Here is a 26,378-nt window from a genome sequence, read left to right on the forward strand (position 1 = left end):
CTCTTACCAGTATGTGTACACAACTATGGTTATAACTGTGCAGAAAGTGACTAATGTGGCTTTCTAAAGGGCATGAGTTATGTACAAGGACCCATTCAGTTTAAATTCCATATGCTAACTGGAAAATTTAAAATGACATATGGAATTTCACTACAGAAAATTTAATTTATTTGTGTTAAGGATCTGCCTTGAGTCCATAACAACCACCATCACTACCAAAATTAAAGCGACTGGATGCTCTGGCTTGGAATTCTGCTGTAATGGCAATAAAAGCACAATGCAGTGAAAAAGGGATGGTCAAGCCAAACTTGCCTTGCTTTTTTGGGTTTAAATCAGAAGAACCTTAGCATTACTGTTGCTACGTATGGTAAATAAGGTCCTGACCTTGCAATGAGCTCTGCATGGGTAAATACCTGCTCCCCCAGAGAGCTCACTGGAGGATCAGGACCTCAAATTGTAATATCTTTCATCTGGTCATGCACTAAAAGGAAGGAAGCAAAAATACAAATAAAATCAGTGAGATAAATCTCTTGCAACAGGCAAAGTTTAAAATCAACATCAAAGTAATATTTTTAATTCAGATAATTATTTTTTTAAAGACTTGGGGATGGATTCTGATTTTGGTTATCCTGATGTAAACAGGAGATCAGTTAACCTGGACTTACAAGAGTGCAAAGAAGATAGGAATCTGGCCCCATGTGTGTATTTTCATCTTCCTTTCTTCCTTCATTTTAGAATATGTATTGTGTGCTAGCAAAAGTCTTAGTCTAACATTGACATTCCCTCAGGCATTGTTTTCTGATTATAACCTTCAAAATGTTTTGAAGATCTGATTTTTGATTTTTTTTTTAAACAGTACATCATTATTTTTGGATGACTTGGGTAATGCTGCACAGCCCTGATATGTGACAGGAAATCCTGTTTGTGAATACCGTTTTAGAGGAGGATCCACTTGGATGGCAAATTTTGGTGGCTGCCACTTCCTGACAACAGAACAGATTGCTCGGAGTTTTAAAGGACAAAGGGTACAAGGCAAAATCTGTTCTGAACCTGTGACTTAAACGTTTTCTCACCAGTTTAGTGTGTTTAAATTTAACTTTCTATGGTAGAATTACCCTGCTTCTATTGTGGTTCAATAATATGCTTTTCCTGTACTATGCATAGATGCAAATTTCAAATATGAAGGGCTTAAAAGAGGCTACTCGGGAGGGAGATGGCTTTGTTTTCTGAACCAGGATACAAGTAACTCCCACAGTGCAGAATACACAATCTATCACCAAACACAGATGGGATTTTGCTTGTGTGATTTGCAATTTCTAGTCATGAGAATTAATAGCACTACCTGGTACAGCAATCTGCACCAGAGGATGTGACCTCAGATTTTAATAGGGATAGCAGTCCAGGAACAGTGTTTGGGGTCCTACAGGAAGGTCTAGAGATGTTGTTCAGGTTCTTGGAGTGACCAGGTAGCTATCTATCCACAAAGATTATCTGTTTATATTTAGTTATATCTTGCTTATTATAAATATCATTTGAATTTTCTTTTTCAACCACCTGTTAATCAGGATTCACAGGCAAATGTAAGCCAGACACAAGCTATGACTTTATTAACTTAGCCCTCCTCCCTGTTTTTATCCACTTTCCTTCTCTCACATACCAGGTACATACAGCCTCGCTTTAACAAACCTCTTGGGATCCAAGCCTTTTGTTGGTTAGAGCCAGGGGTTTGTTATAGCAAAAGGACAATAAAAAACAACAAACTTCCTGAGTAAGTTAATTAAGTTGCCTTGGATAAAGGCTTTTAATTAATTATTTATAATAAAAATAAAGCTAGGTGTAGGTCATGGTAGTCACAGATTCTGTGATTTTTGTGTGTGTGTGTGTGTGTGTGTGTGTGTGTGAGATCTCTGTAACTTCAGCCTCAGATGGCAGAGTTGTCAGCTCCCGGTACTGGTGGGGCTGGGGCTCTGGGCCATCAGCCCCTCACGCTGGTGGGGCTGTGGCTTTGGCTTGATCCCAGGTGGCAGGAGGTGGGGTGGGGGCCCACTCCTCAGTTTCTGCCTGAGGGCTCAACCTGTGATGCTGGATAAAAATTGTGCATGTGTGATTTTTTTTTTTTAACAGTACTGTACTGTAGTTAGGATCCATGGACTGGGTTCATTATAGCAAAAAGTTGATGATAATGAAGGGCATTATAGAGAGGGTATATTGTATTTAATTGGGTCTAGTATGGGGTTACAGAGCTCCTACTATATAATCAATAACTCAGAGTAGATCTTCTTCAGCCTAATCCTTAGAACTTGGTTCACTTCTGAATCCTCTTGCCCTACCCCACCGTGAAGGGGATAAAGGATACCAAGGGGGACTTTGCTCTGTGAAGACTTCAGCTCTCCTCTTTTCCTTACAGGCCAAAGTTCTCCCTGCCATGTCTAGGAGCTGGTCCTTTTAGCCTTTATCTGTACTGGACACAGATCATAAGTTACCATGAACTAAACCTTTGTACATTACCTCCTAAAATTGGAATTCCAGGTCTCACTCCTTTTAATCTAAGATGGCTTCCACAATGCTGCAAGGAAAGCAAAAATCTCTTCTGACCCTGCTAATATGGCCCAATGGAGGAAAAAATCTTTCCTGATACTGAGAACAAGTGATTGGTCAGACCCACAGGATCCTGGAAATGCAGCTCTATGTACCATGAACTAGATCAGAGTTTCTCAACAACCAGATCATGGATGGGCACCACTCCCTGAGATCTCCCTGACACAGTTTAGGAAGTCAGCAAGCTGGTCGCTGGTATCAAAAGGCTGAGAAACACTGAACTAGATGACCTCTCAAGGTCTCTTCCAGTTCTACCTCAAATATAGGGAAGGAGGGCAGGACAGCAATCTCCGCATGGCCCCAGCTTCCTTGGAAGGCTTTAAACTAAAAGATGGGTAAAAATGAATCAATTCCCCTAATCCCTCCCTGGCTTGCCAATGGGAGGAATAGAAGCCCCTCCTGCAGGCCCACTCCCACATGCAGTTTGAAGCAGAAGGAGGGGCTTGGTTCTAGCATGTCTGTGCATGTGTTCTCCTCCCCCTCCTCCAGGTGTTGGCTACCCCAGGCTGGCCTGTCCAAACTTCCCTCTGCACCCCAGTGAGACAGGGAAGGGTATTATCCTTGTTTGTGAATATTAGTAGTGCATTAGATTGTAACGTAGGACTTGTGGCCTGGATCCACGAAAGGACTTAGATTTTGTAGTGCCTAATTTGTAGGTGCCTAGAAAATCACTGGAATCCATAAAGCCTGACTGAGGTGTCTATGCTCCCTATATAATAAATGTTGAGAGATTCCTTAGAATGGGATCTACCAAAAGCAAGTATGCTAGGTGGGGAGCTGCCTAAGCTAGACAGTGGGAGATGCCTATGAATGACTGTATCTGAGCTCTACCCCCTCTCATAGTTTAGCATCAAGGTCAGAGCTGGAGGCGGTTGCCTATCTTTGTTTGTGATCCACAGTTGGGAACCCATCCACTATAGTCGCATGGCTTATATGCCTATGCCGTTCCTTATAAGAATGGCTTAGTCAGCTGTATAACACCACACAACAGCTGGGGGTGGGTGGGTAAAAGTGTCTCCACTCTTATAACCTTTTAGCCCAGGGATGAGGGAATTCACCCATGATGTTGCAGATCCCAGTTTAATTCTATCCTCTGCCTGATAGGAAGAATGGATTTGAATGGGGTTCCTCCACCGCTCAGGTAAGTGCCCTAAACCCTGGACTGTAGAGTCACTCACCCTTTTACTGCCCAATTAATATTTAACTATTGAATACAAAATGGAATGGCTTCAACAAGAGTGTTGGAAAGAGCTTCCTATTAGAAAGAAAAGGAGTACTTGTGGCACCTTAGAGACTCCAAAATTTATTTGGAGCATAAGCTTTCGTGAGCTACAGCTCATTTCATCGGATGCATTCAGTGGAAAATTGCTCAAATAAATTTGTTAGTCTCTAAGATGCCTCAAGTACTCCTTTTCTTTTTGCGGATACAGACTAGCACGGCTGCTACTCTGCTTCCTATTAGAGTATCACGTAGTCCAGCGGTTAGGGAACTTACCAGAGAAGTAGGAGAACCCCTATGGGTAGAGGGGGGCATTGAACCAGGGTCTTTTGTATCTTTGGTGAATTTGTGAAACATCAGGCTAAAGACAAGGGAGGCCAGCTCTTGAGTATTTTGTGTGGTTAGATATGCTCAGAGCATGCCTACGGGATCAGGCCCCATAAGCAAAATAGGCAGGGGAATGCTTGTCTCCATCTGGTTTGAGGATTGTGCTGGGGCTGAGGCATGAGATGTAAACTGCTGCCTCATATACCTATTTCCAGAAGCAAACCAGAGGTGCCTGGGCAACTTTTAGAGCAGAAATGTAGTTGACTAATGGGTTTAAGCACCTAGAGGGTTCAGTGGCATCCTTGTAGGAATTTAGGTGTCTAAGCCCCTTTGGGCCCATTTCTTTTGTGCTTTCATGAGAAGGCAATTATGATATGAAATCACTCTTAGCTCTCCCTATCAATATAGAGAAAAATAGAATGGGGAATTTAAAAGAATCTACAATAAAGTATAAAAGACACATAAATATGCAGCATAATCACATATCTCATTTATTGGCCACGTGCCTAGGGTAAATCTGTAAAGTGATGGCTCAGAACAAATGAAAGCAAAATGTATTTTAAAACAAAAACATATTAGCAGCAGAAAGAGTATATAAATGTTGGTTACGATTGCCCACTAATCAAAGTAACTCCAGACTGCAGGGGCCAAATTCAGTCTCACATAGGTAGTTCAGCTCCCATAAACTTTAATGAGTTGTGTCAATTACAGCAGGTTTCAGGTTATCAATATGAAGAAAAGAATCAAAAGATGTTATCTAACATAGCTACTTCAGCAGAGCTCCTGCCTGAGGTGAATCCCAAATTTTGTTGCAATCTTTGACTGGTTGCACCTGTGACTTAAATTATCTACAGCTGAACAAACTGTGTCTGACTAGCAGGAAGTGTCTGAAAGATTCAGTTTTCTTACATGTGTATATGTACAGTTCTTGATCAGCCAATCTACAGAAAAGGAAGTGGTATATTTTTCTTAGGTATGATGTGGCTAATTTTGTAAATTAGAAAAAAGTGAAACAAACAAAATTAGGCATTTTTCGTTTAGTGGAAAACATATTAGCCTTTCTTCCCAGCTGAAGTTGTACTAATGTCATACTCACAATCATATTTGATTGCTCATTTATTCAGTTTACCTTTTACTTTGGGAATTTTTTAAAGAAAGTTTCCTTTCTGCTTCAGGGAAGACAAAATAGAGATTCAGGGAAACACAGGCAGTTAAATATCTCTTATACTTGTATTGCAGTTCTTCTTTCCAACCCCAATATGTAAAAGAACTTCTCCCAAACGCAGAGAAACCTTAAAAAAATAAAATGGTATGCTCCCAAAGTGTTAGTCTTAATATTTAGTGATTTCTTAATCAAAAAAGGATTTCAAGAAACCCAGTTCTCTGCAATGCTGTCTCTTGAGAGCTCTTCTTCATCAGCTAACTAAAATGGAAGAATAGAATATTTCTTAAACAGACTGACCTGTTGCACTCACTAAAAAGTCACTATTTTTGTTAAATTAACATAGTTGCTCTGGACTGCTGGCTGTGCTAAATTTCTGTAATTGTTAATCAGACAGAAGTAATGTATGGGGAATAATCAACCAGTAGACAGGTAATACATAGAGTAATAGCACAGTAAATAGGCTTCATTGTCTACTCTATCAGTGCAATTGTATGTAATTATAAACATGTTTGACTAAAGTAAAAAACTTTCTGCATGTATTGTGAAAAGCATGGTTCAGGATTAAAAAGAAGTAAACTTTTTTGGGCTTGGAGTCAGATTCTCCATTGATTATGATCATAAATACAATTTCAGTAACTTGATGGTGGTAACACTTTTTTTAAGCTCTGAAAAATGGTACCCTTTTATATAATAGATCTGCTCAGTGTCAGTATTCGGTCATATCTGCTGACTTTAGACACATCTACTACTGTTAGTTGCCATGTCCTTTTTTCCCTACGCCTCCAAATCCATTACACGATACTTGAAGAGTTTATTGTTGGAATGTGTGAATATATGTAATGGTATTTTATGATCCTTGATGCTTGACATTTGATTACTCATATTATCTTTACATAGCTACAAATATACTAGTGATCCATAAACTACCCAGCCCTCTTACATAATTCAGGCACAATAGATAAATCTATTTCCTTTTAAAAAGAGATTGAGGCCAAGGGAAGCCCTATTTTGAATTTAACCCTTGGCTTTAGTTTGCTGCCTTTGCCTTGCAAGAATCTTTTGAAGGAAGTGCGGCAAACTTGAGAAACTCCTCCCCACCCCCCCAACCCATCCAAGTTTCCCTTCTGACCTGTCTCTCAATTCCACAAACTTTGTTTTTGTTTTTATAATTTGATGTCAATAAGAGGAGTGCTATTTTAAATTCTGACGATACAGTTCAAACACATTATGAATGAGAAGAATAGAAAATGATGTAACCAGAAAGTGATGCACATTATTTAAAGTCATGTTGGTGACTCTGTTTAAAAAAAAATGACACATGGATATGAATGAAAAAATAGTAGGCATTTGGAACTAGAATGAAGCCCAGTATTCATGATAGCACAGCAAATCAGTAAGACATGTTACCATTACTGGGCATTGGGTCCAGAGTGCAGCATGGAGGAATAGTCTATATGAAAGGACAGTATGCCAAGTCTCACCCCAGGACTTTCACTGTACTGTAGCAGTGTTCTCATAGAACATTATTGTGAGGCAAGCTTGTGTGCTGTAGAGTCGCATCCTGGCTTGCCATGCAGTAACTTGCAATGTAGACCAGCCCTCTTTGCATGCTGCTCTGTTATCCCACAGATCCCTGATGCTTTTATACCTGCCCCTAGCCTAAACTGCATCTTCACTGGTTGAACACAGCAGGAAGAAAGTGCAGGTCAGATCACATGTCAAAATCTGTATCAGGCTTTGACTTGTTTGATTCTTTTTTCTATTGTGTATTACAGAGATGTGGACCTGTGAGCTTCCCTCTTATTTTCTTTCTCCTACAAACTAATACTTCACACACTTCCAATCTGCCTACACCACCTCATTAATGTCCACATGTGAAACATATGTTTTTTAAAAAACATTTATCATATTTAATAAAATGTAGACATTGATTCCTATGCAGTTTGTAGAAGTAATTTTAATGATTTTGGGTTTTTGATATTTATAGTAAAACTGGCATGGATGCAGATAACATGAAAATTCAGCATTTATGAAATGCAAGCTTTCTGTAGATAAAGGAAAATTGAAAATTTCTTTACTTCTATTCATTAAAATCCCAAAGTATGTAAATAACTAATTAAACACCATGTGTTTGCTTACACTGCACTAATAAAAATGAATCTACTCTTCTATCTCTAAAACCAGTTCTTTGCCAATTTTTTTAACAGAACACTACTTCTGTGAATTTGTAGTAATAAAAAGTACCTTGGGTATTTAGAGAGCTTTGTCTTTGGACAATGATTTCAGTAGTTTGTTCTTTCCACAAATTCCTTTTTCCCCTCAACATTTGCAGCATTTCCATGTGCTTTTTATCCCTCAGCAGTGCAGCTAATGCATTAAGGTGTAGGAAGCAGCTGCCAGGTGATAACCAGAGAGAGTGCTATTTTGCTTACAGACCAGCAGTGCTACTTGAGGACATGTGACAATTTCTCAGGGAATTCAGGACTGTTGTCCCCCTCTCTGGGGTAACTTGCTGGAGCTAAAGTATGTGTCAGCGCCCAGACACTACAGGCTCTTAGCCCTCCAAACAATCTCAAAAGTTCTGCCAGCATAAAAGCATTCCCCTATAACAGTGGTGGGAAACCTGCAGTGCATGTGGGACACATCAGGGTAATCTGATTGCAGGCTACAAGACATTTTTCTGACATTGACTGTCCACAGGCATGGCCCCCCACAGCTCCCATTGGCTGCAGTTCGCTGCTTCTGGCCAATGGGACATGCTGGCCACCGCTTCCTGCAGCTCCCATTGGCCAGGAATGGTGAACCGCGGCCACTGGGAGCTGTGGGGGACCATGCCTGCAGATGGTCAACATCAGCGAAATGTCTCATGCCCCTGATGGCCCAGTTTACCCTGATGGGCTGCAGGTTGCCCACCACTGCCCTACAGTACCCAGCCTCTGTCACTAGACACTCACAAAAATCACCAAGGACCCTGTCTCCAAAGAGCCAGTAGTCACACCAGCCTGCTAGACCAGCTGAGGATTCACACTTTAATATATTGCACTTAGGTGAACTTATAGTAAAACCATGAATAAGTTTATTAAAAAAGAACAGAGATTTAGGTGATACTAAGCAAAGATAATAGAAGCAGAAAATGATTGCAAATAAATAGTCCAGAAAACCTTTGAAAAGTATTCTTGCTGTTTGTTCTTCAGAGTGCTGGCTCCATGTCTCCTTTTCTCATTCTCTTGTTAATTTGCTTTTCCTTCCTCCTTGCTTGTTAACTTCATATGCAAACGTAATTTCCTTTGTCTTTAGCCTACTTTGCTGTGTTTACATTCAAGACCAGGGGTCAACAACCTGCGGCAAGCGTGCCAAAGGTGGCTCACGAGCCAATTTTTACTGGCACACTGTTGCCAGCCAGGGTCCCAGCCCCGCTCAGATCGCTGCCTGCGTGGGTGAACAGAACCCCAGGCTGGCAGTGGGCTGAGAGGGGCCGCCACCCAGGACCCTGGCTGGCAGGAGCCAGCGGACGGAACCCCAGACCATCAGCGTGCTGAGCTGCTCAGCCCGCTGACGGTCTGGGTTTTGTCTGCCGGCCCCGCTCAGCCAGCTGATGGTCTGGAGTTCTAGCTGCTGGCCCCTTGCCAGCTGGGGTCTCTGCCACCGGCCCTGCTCAGCCCGCTGACGGCCTGAGTGAATGGAACCCCAAGCCGGCAGTGGCTGAGCGGGCTAGCGGCTGGGTCCCCACTGGCAAGAGCTGGTAGAACCCCAAACTGGCAGCAGGTGAGCCACTGCCGGTCTGGGGTTCCATCCACCACCCAGCACAGCCCACTGCCAGCCGGGGTCCCGGCCTTCGTCCCCGCTCAGCCTGCTGCCGGCCTGGGATACCGGTTGCCGGCCCCACTTACCTCGCTGCTGGTCTGGGTTTCCAGCCGCCCGGCCTCCTACCATCTGGGGTCGAGGCCTCTGGCCCTGCTCTGCCCTCCTGCCAACGTGGGGTACCAGCAGCCAGCTCAGGGCTCTGCTCCTGGCCAGGGCCCAGTACTCTGCAGCCCTTGTAAAAAATTACACTACACTTAGCTTAAAAACTTTGTATATTACAGTAATCATTAAAAATGTATAAAGTTAATAAACACATAGGTTTGATGAAACAAAGTAGTTGTACTTGTGTGCCTGTGCTTAATTTGTTTTCGATGATTTACCTTCTAAAAAAATCTCGCATGTCTCGTACCCCCAGAAAGGGCATCTCGCATCCCCAGGGAGTTGTGCACCCCAGGTTAAGAACCACTGCATTAAACTGATAAGATTTGCATTTTAATTTAATTTTTAAATGAAGCTTCTTAAACATTTTAAAAACCTTTTTTATTTTACATGCAATAGTTTAGTTATAATATAGGCTCAGAGAGAGACCTTCTAAAAACATTAAAATGTATTACCGGCACGCGAACCCTGAAATTAGAGTGAATAAATGAAAACTTGGCACACCAATTCTGAAAGGTTGCCGACCCCTGACCTAGGCAGACAGGCAAATCGATGTTCCTTTGTCTGGGACAAAACCATCCTGGTTTGAGCATATTTTTCGGTACATAAACCTACAACTTCTTAATTGTTTCCTGTACATAATCACACAATGATTATGATGACCAGTATGATAGAAATGTTCATCTTATAGTTTATATGACATTCTTTATAGAAAAATCCCATGACAGCAATGTGTTAGATATAGTGAGTTTGTTAGGTATGATAGAAGTTGCTGTTAATGACAGTGAAACCTTTGCCAATGGGCATTGAGCAGCTCTTAGGATCACATAGGATAACGTGGCAAGATGACAAAACTTATGAGTTAATAAAAACTAATCAAAATGGGGTTCTCTCTCCATCCTGGGATATCTGATCACCATAACTAACTTCAGAGCATCAAATGTTAACCTTGAAAGAGCTACATCTTTTTCAAGAAGAAGCATATCTGATTCTGGGCCAAGTGGTTGGATCACTGATACTGAGTTACCATTTAATCACGTGTATGTGTTCCAGAAGATCAGTCTATATTGGTTGGTAGCACTGTGGGCTTACTGGGTACCCAATCCTCGCTGTAGATGTCAGCTGAAATCTTGGTTCATATCTGTAATGGGATACAACCTGGGACTGCTGTGCCCCCTTAACTCTCCAGCCTGGCCTGTTCCTCACAATGCTTTGCTAGTGACAAGCAGCAAACCCCTCCAGGTGCGGTTATCACTCAGTCAACATTCAGGGACACATCCAGCTAAATTGCATGAATGCTCTTGAACCATACACAGGGAAATACCCCCATCTTGCACCCCAGAAATGGACTGCCTTATACTGCTGAAGACCTCCTCCTGAGCAATACTAGCTCATTAGTCTGCCACTTCATCAAAGAATAGCGAAAATGCACCAGCCTTTGTAATCTGAGCAGATTCCCCATCTCACTGGTAAGGATAAAACATTAAAATTTATTAACTACAGAAGCATAGATTTTAGGTGATGATAAGTGGTAGGCATGAAGGTCAGAGATAGTTATCTAAGAAAATAAAAAGTAAATGCATTCTAAACCCTAAACTTTCAGACTAAGCAAGATTTTAATCAAACGGCTTTTCTCACTGCATTGCACGTTGCAGGCAGTTCTTAATAAACAGGCTGAATTTTCTTTCAGCCTGGGACCAATCTCCTCAGTTCAAAGTCTTTGTCTTCCTAGCATTCTTGTTGCCTTTAGAGTAGGTGGGGGAGGAGGGACGCAGTCTCATGATGCCACTTTTCCTTATTTTAGATTCCCTTGAACATGAACTGAGAAAGTACTGGCCCAGGCATGTCCTGGCAAGCCTTGCTGAGTCACAGAGTTGAGCAATCCTCATTGTGCAGTGCTTGTGCAACTGCCTCTTTTTGAATTGTAAATATTTTGTTTATAATTCCCTTACTAGTCAATCATCCATTTAACACCCACCTGGGTATGGATCACCATCTTTGTTGCCACTGAGGAGCCTGCAGTGGACATCTCCCAGTCTCGCATCATTGTTCAGTAACAACCATATAGCAAAATCTCATTTATTTTGAGTAAAAATCATAATCGTACTGTATTGTACAGTAATTTCTAAGACTATGAATCCTCAAGTCAGCTATCACACAGTCCTTTATGTATTACGAATGCATACAATTAATGCACATTGTATGTGTAAAGGTTTTTTTTTTTTTTTTTTTAAGTTTGTAGAGCTATGTCAAATCTATTTTGGGAAAAAAAGAATTAAAAAACCCAAATCCACATCCAGGCACCTCAGACTAGCTTTATTGTTTATTGGCTACTGGTTGTTCAGATATTTATACTGCCCTAATAGTCTCCGGAACTGTGACTACTCTGTCTTTTACAGAACAGAATTACCATTGCAGTTTAAAAATTTCTATTGGTTTTTAGATGTAGTGGTGGGGACAAATAATTCATTTCTAATATATCTATCAGTGAGTTACAGGAAGAATGAATTGGTCTCAGATTTGTTTGCCTGAGTAGCTCTTGCACAGGTATAAAATGAAAATGAGGTTCAGAGATTAAGTTTGAGCTAAAATTCACAATTTGGAAAGACAGATGTAAACTTTGTTGTTTTTGTGTGTGTTTTGCAATTAGGGGAGAACACAAGAATACAGTCATGGGAGAGGGGAAATGTGAAGAAATTGCTGCCAAATTTAGGCAAGTGCCCTATGCACTCTGTAGCACGTTACAGCTAAATCTTACCACAAAACTTTGTGTGATGGTGTTACCCTTTTTGTCACATTACTGAGTGTATTTGTACAAAACATGGAATTATTTTGTAATAATTAATATTCAGTTATTTTGTAACAATTCTAAAAATTGTAAGTGAAAATCCAGCTAATGTCTGTTTGATTATGGTAACAAGAATGTTATGCTTGTGAGGTGTAGAGGGAAGAGGGAAGTCTGGCTGGGGAAGATGGGTCAGGGGCTTTTCTCAAGCACTGTCTTGGGAGAGGGCAGAAAGGCTCAGTGAGGTAGAGGTTGCCATTCAAGGCTCTTAAACTCTGTGTGAGCCAAAGAAAAATATTTGTCTGGCCACTTGGTTCCATTTTGTACAAGGTCATAAGCATAGTTTTATGAAAGTCCTGAAGAGAGATTTTTTTGTTACAGATTAATATTTATGAACGCTGGTTGATATATTAATCCTAGCTAGACTTGTACCTGAAAAGGTTATTGGAAATACAGGGGGGAATGGAGGGCAAAGAGCTGTAATTACACAGATATAATATCTCTTTTCATAGTGTCTAGTAATGCAATGGCTGGAGGACAAGAGAGCATCAGAGTAATTGGGTGGACATGTTGGATATTAACGGTAATTCTGATGGTATGGAGTCACCAGGCCAGTGGACAAGGGCAAGGTAAGTTCTGATATTTTCTTTCTGATAATCAACTGTTTATTGATGACTGAAACAATGTGGAAGTGGGGGCAGGACATCAGATTACTTGAGAAGTTTGTCATTGTTTCGTACTGTGCGTATTTTGACTATTATTAACTAGAGCTGATTGGAAAATGGGGGTGGGTGGGTGGGTAAGGAGGAGTTTCTATGGAAAACCTTGACTTTTTGGTGAAAAATCAAAATTCAAACACTTTTTGAATTGGAAAAGCTGTCCACGGTGCCTCAAGCTTCCATTTTCCTCTATAGCTCAGGCTATCTCTCTGATTAGCCTGAATATTCCATAGTATACCACGGACTCGCCTCTTGGTGAGGGCAGGTGGTATATCATGGGAGTTGCATGGTCATGGTGCATAATTGGAGACAAAATATGGCTGGGGAGCTTGGCCCATACTGGAGAATGGGGATGTGAGGCAACTAAATTACAAGTCCTCTCCTACACACCACAGCAGCATAGCCAAAGCAAATAATTTTGTGTTTGGCTATTTTTTTTTTTGACAAAAAAATAAAATATTCCATGGAAAACATGCACTTTTAGTGATAACTTCTGTTTACTCAGGAAAAAAAAGAAAAATAATTTTGATGAGAAAATTTTGATCAGTCAAGTTGTTAACTGTTCAACATTTTTTTATGAAAATGGCTGGTTTACAATTTTTCAAATATTTTGCTCACATTTTAAGTCTTTAAGTCATGTATGATTCTGGGAAACACTTCAGATGGTTTCAGCTCTGAAGTTACTGAATGTGATGTAAACTGTTTGAAGAAAGGTGAAAAGTACTCAAATTCTTTACAGATTAAAAAACACATGTTGCATTTTCAGTATGAAACCTGAATATGAAGTCAAATATGTTAAGTTTACTGTGGCTTAATTGTTTTTGTCAATGATACTGTAAGCAATATGAAATGTAATCTCACTTTCAGATAATTCTGCCATTTTGCATTTGTGTTTGGCTTGTTTATTTTCTTGAAAGTTTCTCCATTTCTGCCTTGAAGGATAATCCCTGTTGATGACTTTGAGATAAGAAAGAATAACAGATAACTGAAAAAAGGAAGGGAGAGAAAAGCTTGTAATTTTTGTGTGTGAAACCGTGAATATTTTTACACCCTGGGAGTAAGTGATGATTTATGAGGCATTGAAGTGAAGGGGAAAAGTGAATAGAAATTCCTTTTGTGAGATATGCTAAGCTTACTTTGGCAAATTAGTATTACAGAGGAGCTGCAAGATTATCATGTCCTCAATTTACTCAGCTAACAGGAAAAAAAAAGTGTAGTTTTTCAACAAAAGGTTTTCTGTGTCCTATTGTGATTAATAACAACAGTAAATAATGCTGTTGACTAAAATGTGTACCTGTAATGTCTTCTCTGATAATTGTGGGGTAGTGGTTTGGGGGTGGGGTTAGATTTGTTTTTGGCTGTTGAAATGGTCATTGTATTTAATATATTGTTTGATACCAGTGGTGAGTTTGAAAATCTAGATTTGGAATCTGAGTATAAATAAAACTTGTGTTGCATTTTCCCAAATATTGCCCTGATCCTGCAGATACTTACATAACTGTGCAAAGAAGTTTAGCACCTGTGGAACTGTTTTAAAGATTGGGGCCCAAGGGCCTAATCCAAAATCCATAGTAGTAAGTGGAAATCTACCACTTATTTTAATAGGTTTTGGATCAGGTCTAATATGAACAGCTACAGCAGATCTCTTGGTGTGATTTCATATACTGAAGTTTTTTGACTGATGCAAACTGTTTCTATACAGAGATGATTTTATTTTTTTAGCTATTTGAAGTAAACTTGTGAAAACAAAGCTTTAATGAATGCACTGTTACTTTCACTTTGGTTGCAACGTGTGGCTGGGAAAATGCATCTATTTTGAAAATTATACTGATTATGTATTGTATGCAATAATGACGTGCAACAAGTATGGTAAAATATTTTTATCCTATTCAATGACTTAACACCTGTGTGGTGAACATTTTGATACTATTTATGAATGAAGAAGTACAAAAAATTAATGTGTAAACATGTATTTTTAATACCATGGCTATTTGTTTGACAATGTATAAAACATTACTTAGTCTCCTATAACTCTTCTGTCTTCCTTGACAGAAAAAGGCCATATGTTTTGTAAATGACATAAAATAATGTAGTCAAATACATTAATCCATTATTTTCACAAATTCTGTTGCAAATCTTAAGATTTACAAGATTGTTACATGGTTCATGGATAACCATATGTAGGGTCAAATATGTATCATATAATCAAGTTGATTATATTTCAGTTTTGGCAGAATTGATGAGCTCTGTGATGACTGAGGTTTACCATACGACTTTAATTTAGGAACTTGCCACTGCTACCAATGGCTACATGAAATTTAAAGTGACTGAGAAGTTTGTTTTTAATTCACTGGCAATGTAGAGAGACACTAAAACCTAGGGGCAATAATCTTTAGAGTAAATATCCAACAGAATTTTATGGATGATTCAAATATTGTGTCTGAATGGAAATTTTGTAACTGATTTGAGTTACAGTAATACATCCTGCAATCCCCTAATGTTTTCACTTAAAAATAATTTGAAGAAATTAATATGCTCGGCAGAAAGAATGGAGTCTTTATGGAGTCTAATTATAGATGTGTATTATTCACAGGACTCACGATCATACTTCATTTATCCCCATTAATCATGGCCAAAAAGTAATTTCATCAGGTATACCAATTAGTAGTATTGAAATAAACTGTAGAGGTAACTAGTCATCTTTTTCTTATAGCAATCTATATGTGCTCCGAATTCTTTTGAGAAACGTACTTCTTTAATACTAGTACTGAATGTAGATGCTAATTCAGCCCACAGATATATGGACCTAATTTCCATTGACTTCAGATGGTAGCGTTCATGTGCCAGAAAGATAAATTTATCCTTCTGCCTTTCCATGATGAGGGGTGTGTGGGTGTGTGTGTGTGTGTGTGTGTGAAGTAAAATTCCCGCCTTCCCAGTAAAGCAAAGTCTTATTAGGTGAAAGATGTAAACAAACATTTATTGGGAGGATTTGAGTTTCACTTTGAAAAGTGCTGTTCATCCTACTTTACTTGGAGGATTTTAGTATATTTTCATGAACAAAATATTTGTGACTAGAAAAATGTGGCAAAGAGCAAACCAGATCTTTAGTTCAGATTAACTGATTTAGAGTAAATGAAGCAACAATATAAGAAAGCGTAAAAGCCAAGTCTCCACAGGAGAGCACAGCATGTCACCTCTGTGGAATATTGCATCAGCTCTGCCTCTCAAAATGGCAATTGCCCCTTCAAACAGACTTCTAGAAAACATTATATAGCTTGAAGCTCAGTATAATAATGAACTCTGTATTAGTAAACTATAATTTACACTAAACTTTTTATCTAATCGGATCATATGAACTTAATGTATAAAGTATAACTAGGAATATAACACTTTGAAAATTTTGAGACAATAAACTGAGTACATTAAAAAACACTTATGTTAAAATAAAGTAAAGTAGGGGCTTGTTTACACCAGGTAGCAATGCACACTACAGATCTGTAAATTGTAAAGTGCAACAATGTGTTACACACTAACTGGCCCATATAGACTCTGCTGGCTTGCACTAAGTCCAGTGATGGGTATTAAAGGAATACAGTCTTTCAGATGACATTTAGTTTCATATATAAAAGCCTTTAGTTATGGATCAATTTTATATTTTTTCAATAGTGGCATTGTAAGGTTCCATATTCACGGTCACTCTAACTTTCATATTAAATTTACTCATTGTCCTTTTATATGGAAGCTATTTTTAACAGCCAGCATTCATATATAATCTGGGCTGTGACAGTCAAGCTGGGTTTATCACCATTTTTAAAAAAAAGTTCTTCAGGCACAAACAAAACACAACACAGCCACCCTCCTGCCCCCACAGAAAACCCGCCAAACCAGATAAATACAAAATTCTTTCCTAACTAATGTGTTAACTCTAAAGTATTTTCTTAAGAAAATTTCACACTGACACCAACAGACCCAGACTTTGGGCCCTGTAAAGCCTGTGGGCACTCTTGACTTGAGGGAACCTAGAAATATAAAGGAGAATCTCTGCTTCTATTTAATAAATTTGAGTAAAAATTCAACATTTGTCATTTCAGCTCTATGCACTACACTTGGACACAAAGAGAACTGGACAAAACAAGAACACAATTAAATACAACTCTCATTATTCCAGATTTAGGCACATTGCCAGAGAGAGGTTAAGACATATGGCTGCATATACACAGGAAACAGCTTCTGAATCACAAAACTCTCGCTCCCAGAACAATCCACTCACACCAGAAAAAATCCAACCTGCTCTTTCAAATACTAACCCAAACTCAAACAAAAGCCTCTCATTTTTAAACTGCTATCCTGTTTAGTCTCATTTCCACATACTGGCCCAAATTAAACTCTGGAGTAACTCCATTGAAGTCAATGGAATTATACAAGAGATGGATTTAACCTGCACTGTCAGCAGCTTGTCTATCAATTGTTAGAATTTTGCTAATGAACACAATATGTGCACAAACTATAACAAAAATATGGAAGAAAGCTCCATGTATCATTTTAGTCAGAATGTATAGAAATCAAAAGAGTACAAGCAGTGTAAACCTTGTAATTAACATTGGACTAACCTTGTGAGGTGGTGAATGTAAGTTTCCATGGGCAACAAAAGAGATGAACTAATGCTTTAGACCATAGCAGTGTGCAGTTCAATATAAAGTGGGCTTGTCTCAAAAAAAATGAGCCTCTTTCCAGCTACGGTCTGGAACATTACCTATTTCTGTTTCTCTAATATGAGAGAGCAGGATGTCTGGCTGTTGGCTTTGCTAGTGCGTATTAGTTTGTCTGGTAATGTAATGAAGGGATCTACTTTATATGTTTTAAGATTTTAAAAAGTGATTAGTGACTCTGGGTGTCTCAATTTTTGGGTCCCTATCTTGAGATGTCTTAAAGGGAATGTGTGTGTGTGTGTATAAGTGTATATGTGTATATATATATTTTTTTTCCCAGATTGAGGGCATCTTTCCTCTGAAAACCAGGCCACTTAAAGTGACTCAAGCTGGGCACCCCAAAATTAAGGCATCTAAAGTCATGAGTTAATTTAAAAAATAAAATGAGGGCCACTGGCTCATAACTTGCACTAGTTTTTATTTATTTTAATTGCTCTATTGTATAAACATTATAAAACATGTCTACTAGTTTAGCAGAGTTTCTAATCTTGACAGCTAAAAGGCATGGAAGCATGAGGTCATGTTATTCTAACTAGCATCTTGCTCTTCTATTCCCAAAACTGCTACTTAAACAGTTAAAGCTAAGGCATAATTCATCTTTTGAAACATTGGAGATACAAATTAATGCTTTATAGTATTTGAAAGATGGCACACTAAGTTCTTCTAGATGTCATAAGGCACTGTTTTCTAGGTCTAGTGGTTCTCAAGATAGCGGCTGGTAAAAATCCTACTGGAATGATGTAATCTCAGTGCTAGCCCTTGTGGATTGCAAGATATTAAACTTGAAAATAGTTTACTGATTCCTTAGCCCAACCCAGTCTTTTCACCACTTCTCCAGAAGTGAATATGGCAGACTCCATGGACCAGGGTTTTTAAATCTCTAGTTCCCCAAATACATATTGTTTGGACATCAGCCTGTGAAACACTAATTCAGCCTCTTTGTGCCTATGCTTTATGATACAGTCTTTAATTACATGATCACTTACTGTTGTTTTTCTACAGGACCCCTGCATCATTCAGCGCACAGACTGGACTCACAAGAAAGCAACTGTCAATTTGGCTGATGCAACCTTAATCTGGCATTTCCTAGTTTTTGAATGCTTGATTTTGCAAATTAAATAATGTTCTTTCAACATAATTTTTGTATAGAATATAGATACAGTGTACAGGTAGATATTTTTATTTAAAAATATATACAGCAGCCATACACTTTCAGTCTGAATGTAATGTCTTAAACTTAGATGAAGGGAAATGGTAAGAGATGAATAAGCAAGTAAATTTGTGAGAGTTTTTGCTCTAACAAGCTACATCAACTGTATCTTACAAAATGGCAACTGCACCTACAAACAGCAGACTCCTAAAAAATTAAAGCTGCAATATAGAAAAAACAAATTGATTTACATAGCTGCAAAGATGATATACTGATGAGAGGTATGCTAGATAATATAAATTTTAGGGCAGGCTTAGTACAATTAACCAGATATGAATGGGACTAGACAGAGCAGTAAAGGACTTATTCAGTGACCTTTAAAGTCAAAGCCACATTGACTTGCTTGTAAGTGTTTAGACTTTTGAGGGCAATAAAGTTTATTTTTCTCACTTCAAGAGCCAGATTCTACTTATCCTTTACAGTCTGCAATGTGACGAGAGTAATAAAGAGCCTGTCCCTTTTGCATAGACCGTTAAAAAAACAGACAATTGTAGTCGGAGACTGCTCCCAAAATTCTCCCACAGTGGTGCTGTCGCCTCAAACTGTTGTAGGCTAGGGAGAGCTATGACTCCACTACTTCCATGCGTTGGCCATGTGGAGGGGAAGAGTGTGCTGTGTCCCTTTTTAATGGGGTAAAGCAGTTTGTGCATTTCCCTCCATACTAGGTGCTCCAGGAAACCTTCTGAGATCACAAAGGCTGCTTGAGGGAACGGAGGCGCCAAATCCCTTAGTTTTGAAAATCTCAATCTTTGCCTTAATTAAATACAGGAGTTCTCAAAAATGTTACAGCAGCTGCTGAATATATAATCAAGTATTTTAATGTAATCCATATGGATATAAATTACTTCACGTACTAGTATGAAGAAAGGGTTCTGAAATTAATGTGCATTTTAGATATTTTTAGCAAACGTTTTAGGAAAGAAGCATAAGTCTCTATGTACGAGGACAGTAGGATGTTGGGAGCAATTATTAGTTTCTCAGCAGTTGTGTGCCAGCTTCTGCTGCTATAGAAAGAGGTTTTTGATGACCACCTAGTAGCAAGAAATTAATTTATAACTGGTCAATTATTTACCTAGTGCACAAGGATCTTTTAAAATATGAGGAACATTCAGTGAACTGAAACACCTTCTGATTTAGGTTATCATTTTTTTTAGTCACTACTAGTCACTTTTGTGAACAAGCAAAGACTATGGTAGTATACATGAACTGTATAAGGACTGTTCCTTAAGTAATTTTATGTAACTGCAACTATAAAACTTTGGTAAAATCTAATAATTAGTAAAAGGGTACCAGAAATACCAAATGTGTAGCCTTGGAGGAACTGTCATATTTGTTAACTATAACAGGCACATTCTTTTTTTTGTGAAATATAATAAAAATACAATTAATAAAATCAATTGCAGTATGGCTCTTTCCAATGTCCATATGCCTGACATGCTACATGTTGGGGTTATCTTATACTATGTGCCGGGCTTTCTCACAACTGCTTTTGTTTTTGATTTGGATTACGCAGAGAACTCATTTATAGGTTCACTCTGCCCACCACAAAAAGCCACAAAAGATTTAACAATCTCTTCTAGATTTTAATCTTAATTCTAGGTTTCAAGAAGCCAGACTCAAATCTGGTGTTAGTGCTGAAAGTCCCAAGAAGGCTTGTTTACCACAGCTCATTTCACTTTGAAAAAGACACCTTTGGTTAATTAAGATGTTATTTAATAGAGCTCATTTGAAATTTGGACACTCTTCACTGAAACAGCTAATATTTACAAAAAATGGAAAATAATTCATCAAATGTTCACAATTTCTCCCCTGGTTTTAAACCAACTCTCTTATTTAGTTTTGCTAGTTGTTTCACTTGTGATACATAGAATGGTTGGTGTTCTACAACTAAGATTTCTATATGAAATTATTCATAACAGTTACTACGTGGTGTAAAGCGCATCTCAGCATTCAGGCATAATACTGGCTTTAGATAGTCAAATGCCAAAAACTTAACTAATAACACAGTATTAATGTTACAGCCCCCCAGCAATAAACTTTCTTTTGTGCACTTCCACAGTGTACAAACTCATACTTCCTGTTTCAAAGTGATTGTCAGTATCATATTTAGATTTTCAAGGATGGGAGGAGAAAGTGTAGCATAGAGAGTAGACATGGCTTGATGAAGGTCATGCAACAGGTAAATGACTGATCTGGGAAGAAAAGCTAGGTTCCTTTACTCCCAGTTCAGTCCTACATCTTGTAGACCATTCTGCTTCTCAAAAGAGGAACTGGGCTTCACCAATAATATGGTGTCATTGTTGACCATTCCTGTAGAAGACCTTAGTGATACAGTATCAGCACATAAATCTGTGGCTTGTTTTCTGAAGCAATAGAACATAATCTTGTACTTAACTTTGCCTCTTTTACATTATGCAGACTTTTATTAATGAATGACAATGGTGTATTGCAAACAGTAGAATTTTTCAAGTGTTTGACCGTAAGTACTTCAGGTTAGCAAGCACTTCAGTTTATTTGCTAAAGATTAATAACACATACTGCCTTTTTGAGAGACATTTGTCATCAACATAACTACCCCATTTCCAGTAACATTAGGCAAAAAAAATAAACTATTGGGTTTCTTGTCAGGATGTTTTGTCTTTAAGTAAGCCTACACTTCCCTCCATCTCTGTCCCTCCCACACCATGGGGATTTTATGTGGAAAAGATAAGTACACAAGCTGTGTCGCATTTGCCAAAACGGCACCTATGATATGCAACTACATGTATCTTGTTGGAATTTTGTTGAACTCCTACATGAGTGTGGAATTATAGGCACAATAATTTCTTGTTTTCAGTCAGTCAAATTTTATTTTTCATATATTCTTCATGCAAACATGGGCACTGTTCAAGTTAATACTACATACACACAATTCTTTAAAATTCAGCTTGATTGACTTTCATAAGGAAAAAAGTAACACATGCATGCAGACATTTTTTCCATTCTATTGCCAACAATTAGAAAACAAAGTGTTACAGATGTTCTCAAAACTAGCAAATTAAGCCAAAATCTCAACACATAGCATATTTAAACATAATTTTTACTGAGCATATTATAAAGTAATTTCAAACAATTAGCACAAAATGAACATCCTAACACAATTCATATAAAATATGAATATTAACTAGAAGTATCTAATTATAAATAGTATGAGACTAATATGTACTGTACAGAGGTGTGCAGATATTATAGTGACAGATAAGGAACCAAAACAAGGAACCAAATAATACATTTGATGTTGGAAGCATTACGATTGATTGACAATTCCAGTTAAAACTGAGTGTAGCTTCATTAAATCCTGAGTGTAATAAAACAGATAATTTAGGGTTTTCCTATGAACATTCTGTATTTAATTCTGAGATGGTTTCCACTCATTTCGTAGAGTAGTTGTTTGCTTATCTTGTATATATGATTGTATTTTCCTATTTAACTTAATATTTCCTTTATATGCTGTTTTATATTCTAATAATTTACATCCAGGAAAATCTATTTTTCCCCATAATAGAATTACTCAGACTTTCAACCCTGATTTTTTGTGTGGGATTCAGGATTCTGTGTAAACCTCACAGGTAAATCTACAAACAGACACTGCCTAAACCCAGACTTTTGGCCTGAGACTTTGGGAGAGTAGTCTATGCCCTAATGGCTTACCGTGAATCAGTCGCTGTGGGTGACATGGCTGCTGAAATTGGAAAAATAATATAGAAAATTATGATGATGAATAGTTTGGTTTAGGGGGAAGAAAGAGAGGTCCCATTTGTGAAGGCAGTAAGTAAAACAATTTACTTGCTGAAACCTATTACACTTTTTAGGTAAGGGCAATATTTTATTTGTTTAAATTTTTTTTCTTTGTAAAATAAACTTTTCACCCAAATGGCAGAGGGAAGCTGTCCTTTTCCATTGTAGGCAGGATTTTTGAATGGAAATGATCTGAGGTTGTTTGATTAAACTTTTATATTAACCGATACAGAGGAAGCCTTGTTTATCCATAACATCATTTTCTCTGTGAGATATCGTGAGAGAGACTCTTCTATCTCAGTAGAGGGTAATATGGGAAATCCACATTTTAATTGCCTTAGAAGGATCTCTGTTTATCTGTAATAAAATTAATTTCATTGAGGTTTTTTAGTGTATGTAACAGAACTGAACTAAGACTTGCACTTTTTCAACATACGGGGATTTGTGTTTCACATGGTGTGGAGTAGGGAGAATGCTGCAACTGTGAGTGGCTGATTTAAAAAAAAAAAAAAAAATTTTTTCTTGAGGTCTTGGACTGGCAAGAACACAGAGCTCCAAAGCAACCTCCCGTGCTCTGTCCTCGTTGCTGTTCTCTCCCCACGATAGACCTTTCTGTTTTACATGCTCAGCAACCTGCAAAACGTGTCCGTATCTCTCATGCAGCAATATATCTCAGTAACTTTCTCCTCCTTTTACCACTTCTTTCAGGGGTTGCTGAGTGGCTACTCTGCATTCTTGAGGTGTGGGGAAGGCCTTCTGCTCCCGTTATCCTGCCAAAGATCTTGTGGAGAGCAGAAAACCATTTGCTTGCACAGTGGGCAACTAAGTGTAGAAAACAGTACCAGATGACTAAAACTGGGATCTAAAAGATCACCATGTTACAGTTCTATACACAAAGAGCAACCATATCTTCTTGATGTGAATGATTGATTTTAGCTGAAGGGGAATCAACAAAACAAGAGAACAAAAGTAAGGTCTCCATGGGACACTGCACAAATGCAACTCCAACAAGTTGAAGCAACTGTATGTTACAAAACAATGGCTAGTCCTGAAGACAAATGGCTTTTACAAAGATGTCTTTATTTGCTGTGTGTTGCTCCTGTATGCCAGTTACGTGGCTAAATATATCGCTGCAAACCACTTAAAATCAGCTGTGAAGCATCCAGCTGTGTGCGTGTGGGATTCGTGCTACTCATGACACTAACTTGTATTGGCCAGTGGATCAAACCTTTCAGTAGCTTCGGGCTCCCTACCACTCAGGGGGCAGATTCACAATACTGTTTAGTAAATAACTTTTGCTTCCAGGTCCACAACTGAATAAGACATGTGCATCTTCTATAATGGCAGGTATAGGCCCTCTGGGGACAAAATTATTTCAATCTCCTCTAATTGCCACCTTTTCCAAAGGCAGGAAAGCAACCAGTGGAAGTTTACTGAGTATAACTGCTTCCTTCTGTGTGGTCTGATTATCAGAGAAGGGAAAACAGTTAAGTTCATCCAAAAACCAGGCAGGGAAGGCAACGGTTTATTGTATTCCCCTAATAAAAGGGATAATTGTGAGAATGAGGTTGTGTTGGAGAGACCTTCAAGGAGATGATTACCAGTGTTAAGAAAAATTGTCATTCCAGACTTTCAAAGTTCCCTTTTGCAGGGTTCAAAACAGACTATTTTTTTGGTTTTGTTTTTCGTTAAACTATTTTATCAATATTTTTATTTAATCTGTCAGGAAAGCTGTTGAGGTAATGATCTAAACCTAATATTTTGGTAAATGGAAAAAAATGAGTAATAGTTTTGTTTTGATTAAAAAATTTAGAAAAATATATGAAGGAATATGGAATACTGTTATATTTTAATGTCCATACTTTAAAAAATGACCAACTGAAAAACACTAAGTATGTTTCAAGATCTGGAAAATGTCTTGTGGAGGGAGACTAAAGCTCAACCTATTTAGTTTAACAAAGAGAAGGTTATGAGGTCATCTTTGTGTGAATATTTGCACCTGTTTAAAATGTGTATTTATCCTTGTGCATGACTATATGTAGGTATCTGGTAGGGACTAACTTTTTCAGATTTTGCACAGATATTTAGCATGTGCGTTTTGAAAACTTTACCCTGTTTAGCGGGCATGACTGACATAAGAATAATCACTACATAATAGACAAAGGCAGTAAATAAAATTACCCTATATTCATTTATTGTCTTTTTGTTCTACATGAAAAGTTTCCTTATATTTAACTCACAATGGACATTTGTCCACATCACAAAAACTACTGCCACATTTCGTACTAATTAGAATCTTGGGGTTGTACATCTCAGTAGGTAGCTTTTGGATTGAAATGATGATAGAGTGGCATTATTCTCTTGTTGATAGAGGGACTCACTACAGGGGTTGAGGTACTTTGGGACAGTGTGGGGAGACTTGCAGTATTTCTTCCTGTGATGTAGTTATCTAGTGTGCGGCTAAAAAGAAGTCTTTGGTGTCTAGGCCTGTAAAATTAGGGCTTTTGCAAAAAGTAGATTACATATAAGAGAGAGGAAAAGAGTCTTTACCCAATATGGGTACTTTTTTGAAAACTACAGTGTTAGACATCCATTCAAAGTAAATATCTTTTTTTTTCCACTTTAAAAAATGTTATGGCTTTCTCTGGTTCCAACAAAATGTATGAGCCTCAAATCTGTTCTTGGCAGTCACTGTGGTATTACTCAGGAAAGTTCCATAGAAACGAGAAAAATTGGCACTAAAGAGAATGAAACAATGTATGCAGTATAAAACATTTTAATCCTGGCATCTGTACAAGTTCTAAGTGTCCTAATGTAAATTTATTGAAATACAGCTTGGCATTTTATTTATATTCCATTTTAAGACATTTATAAATTTAAAAAAACTTGCCATACCATAGTGATCTTGACAAGTTGAATGGACTGTTTAAACTTAATGCAAGAGTATCCTTTTAAACAAATTTGCTTGATGCATTACTTAAAATTTAAAGATTTAAAAATATGATTTCCCTTCTCTCTTTTTCTGTCTTTATGTGTGCTTTTTTGTATCTTCTTCATCTTGGTAAATTATGAAAACCAATAAAGTCAGTTTCACTTTCTTTATAGTCACTTTCAGCTAGATGTGCAAATTAATTTATAGTGGTTAATAGCTTTTTAATGAAGCTGGTCATCTTAGAAAGTGAGAGAGGAGACATATTTTGCCTTACCCTAACAGAGCTATGATTTCCTTAAAACTTTAAGAAGATGGGAACTCACGAGGGTGTATGAACTTTCAGCCTACATGGCTGCTAAATATAAAGATCTACAGGTCAAGGTTTGTGGAGACCCAAATAACCATAGTTGCACATCACACTCGCGCACAGGTTGGTCTCTTGATAGAAAGAAAGGAAATCAATGCAGAATTTGATAATTTTTAAACATTTTAGTACAAGTCATTCATCTCATCTTGTGCTCCCTCTGTTCCTGAGTGGAGGGAAGGCATTTGATCAGGTGGAATTGGAATATTAGTTTTGTATATGAAAACTCTGAAATGCTGGCCCACTAGCAATTAAATGAATAAGACTGCGGTTGGTCCTGAATAAAGCATCAATCTTCCTTGCTGGAATAAAATCCCAATCCTTAGACTGTCAAAGGTTATCAAACAGGTTTGACCATTATCACTATGATTCTTTTGTAGTGGCGTTGATTCTGCAAGAGCTCCGGTTGGGGAAAAAAATATATACATTTCTGGAGTAGGGACAACTCCCTCTAGAAACTTGGTTAGCGGACCCTGGTCGCTTGCTTACTGCTTTATAAAGCCCTGGCCTCCTTGATAGCTCTTCCCCCTAACTAAGGCTCAGCCAATGAACAGAGGCTTCTAGATTTCAAAACTTGTTTAGAAGCTCACAGCTTCCAACTGCTGGC

General features: G+C 38.2%; 1 protein-coding gene across 2 annotated transcripts in view; it reads left to right on the forward strand.

The window, feature by feature from the left end:
- The window catches only part of ROBO2 (roundabout guidance receptor 2), a 1,574,290-nt gene that overhangs the window by 14,190 nt on the left and 1,533,722 nt on the right, over nucleotides 1-26,378 (forward strand). For both annotated transcript variants that reach the window (XM_043509447.1, XM_043509509.1), the window contains exon 2: nucleotides 12,570-12,686. In XM_043509447.1, the coding sequence (XP_043365382.1) occupies nucleotides 12,584-12,686 (103 nt within the window). In that variant the 5' untranslated portion in view covers nucleotides 12,570-12,583. The remainder of the gene's footprint in view (nucleotides 1-12,569; nucleotides 12,687-26,378) is intronic.

This window comes from Dermochelys coriacea, chromosome 1 (assembly GCF_009764565.3).
Source record: "Dermochelys coriacea isolate rDerCor1 chromosome 1, rDerCor1.pri.v4, whole genome shotgun sequence".
NCBI classification, from domain to species: domain Eukaryota; kingdom Metazoa; phylum Chordata; order Testudines; family Dermochelyidae; genus Dermochelys; species Dermochelys coriacea.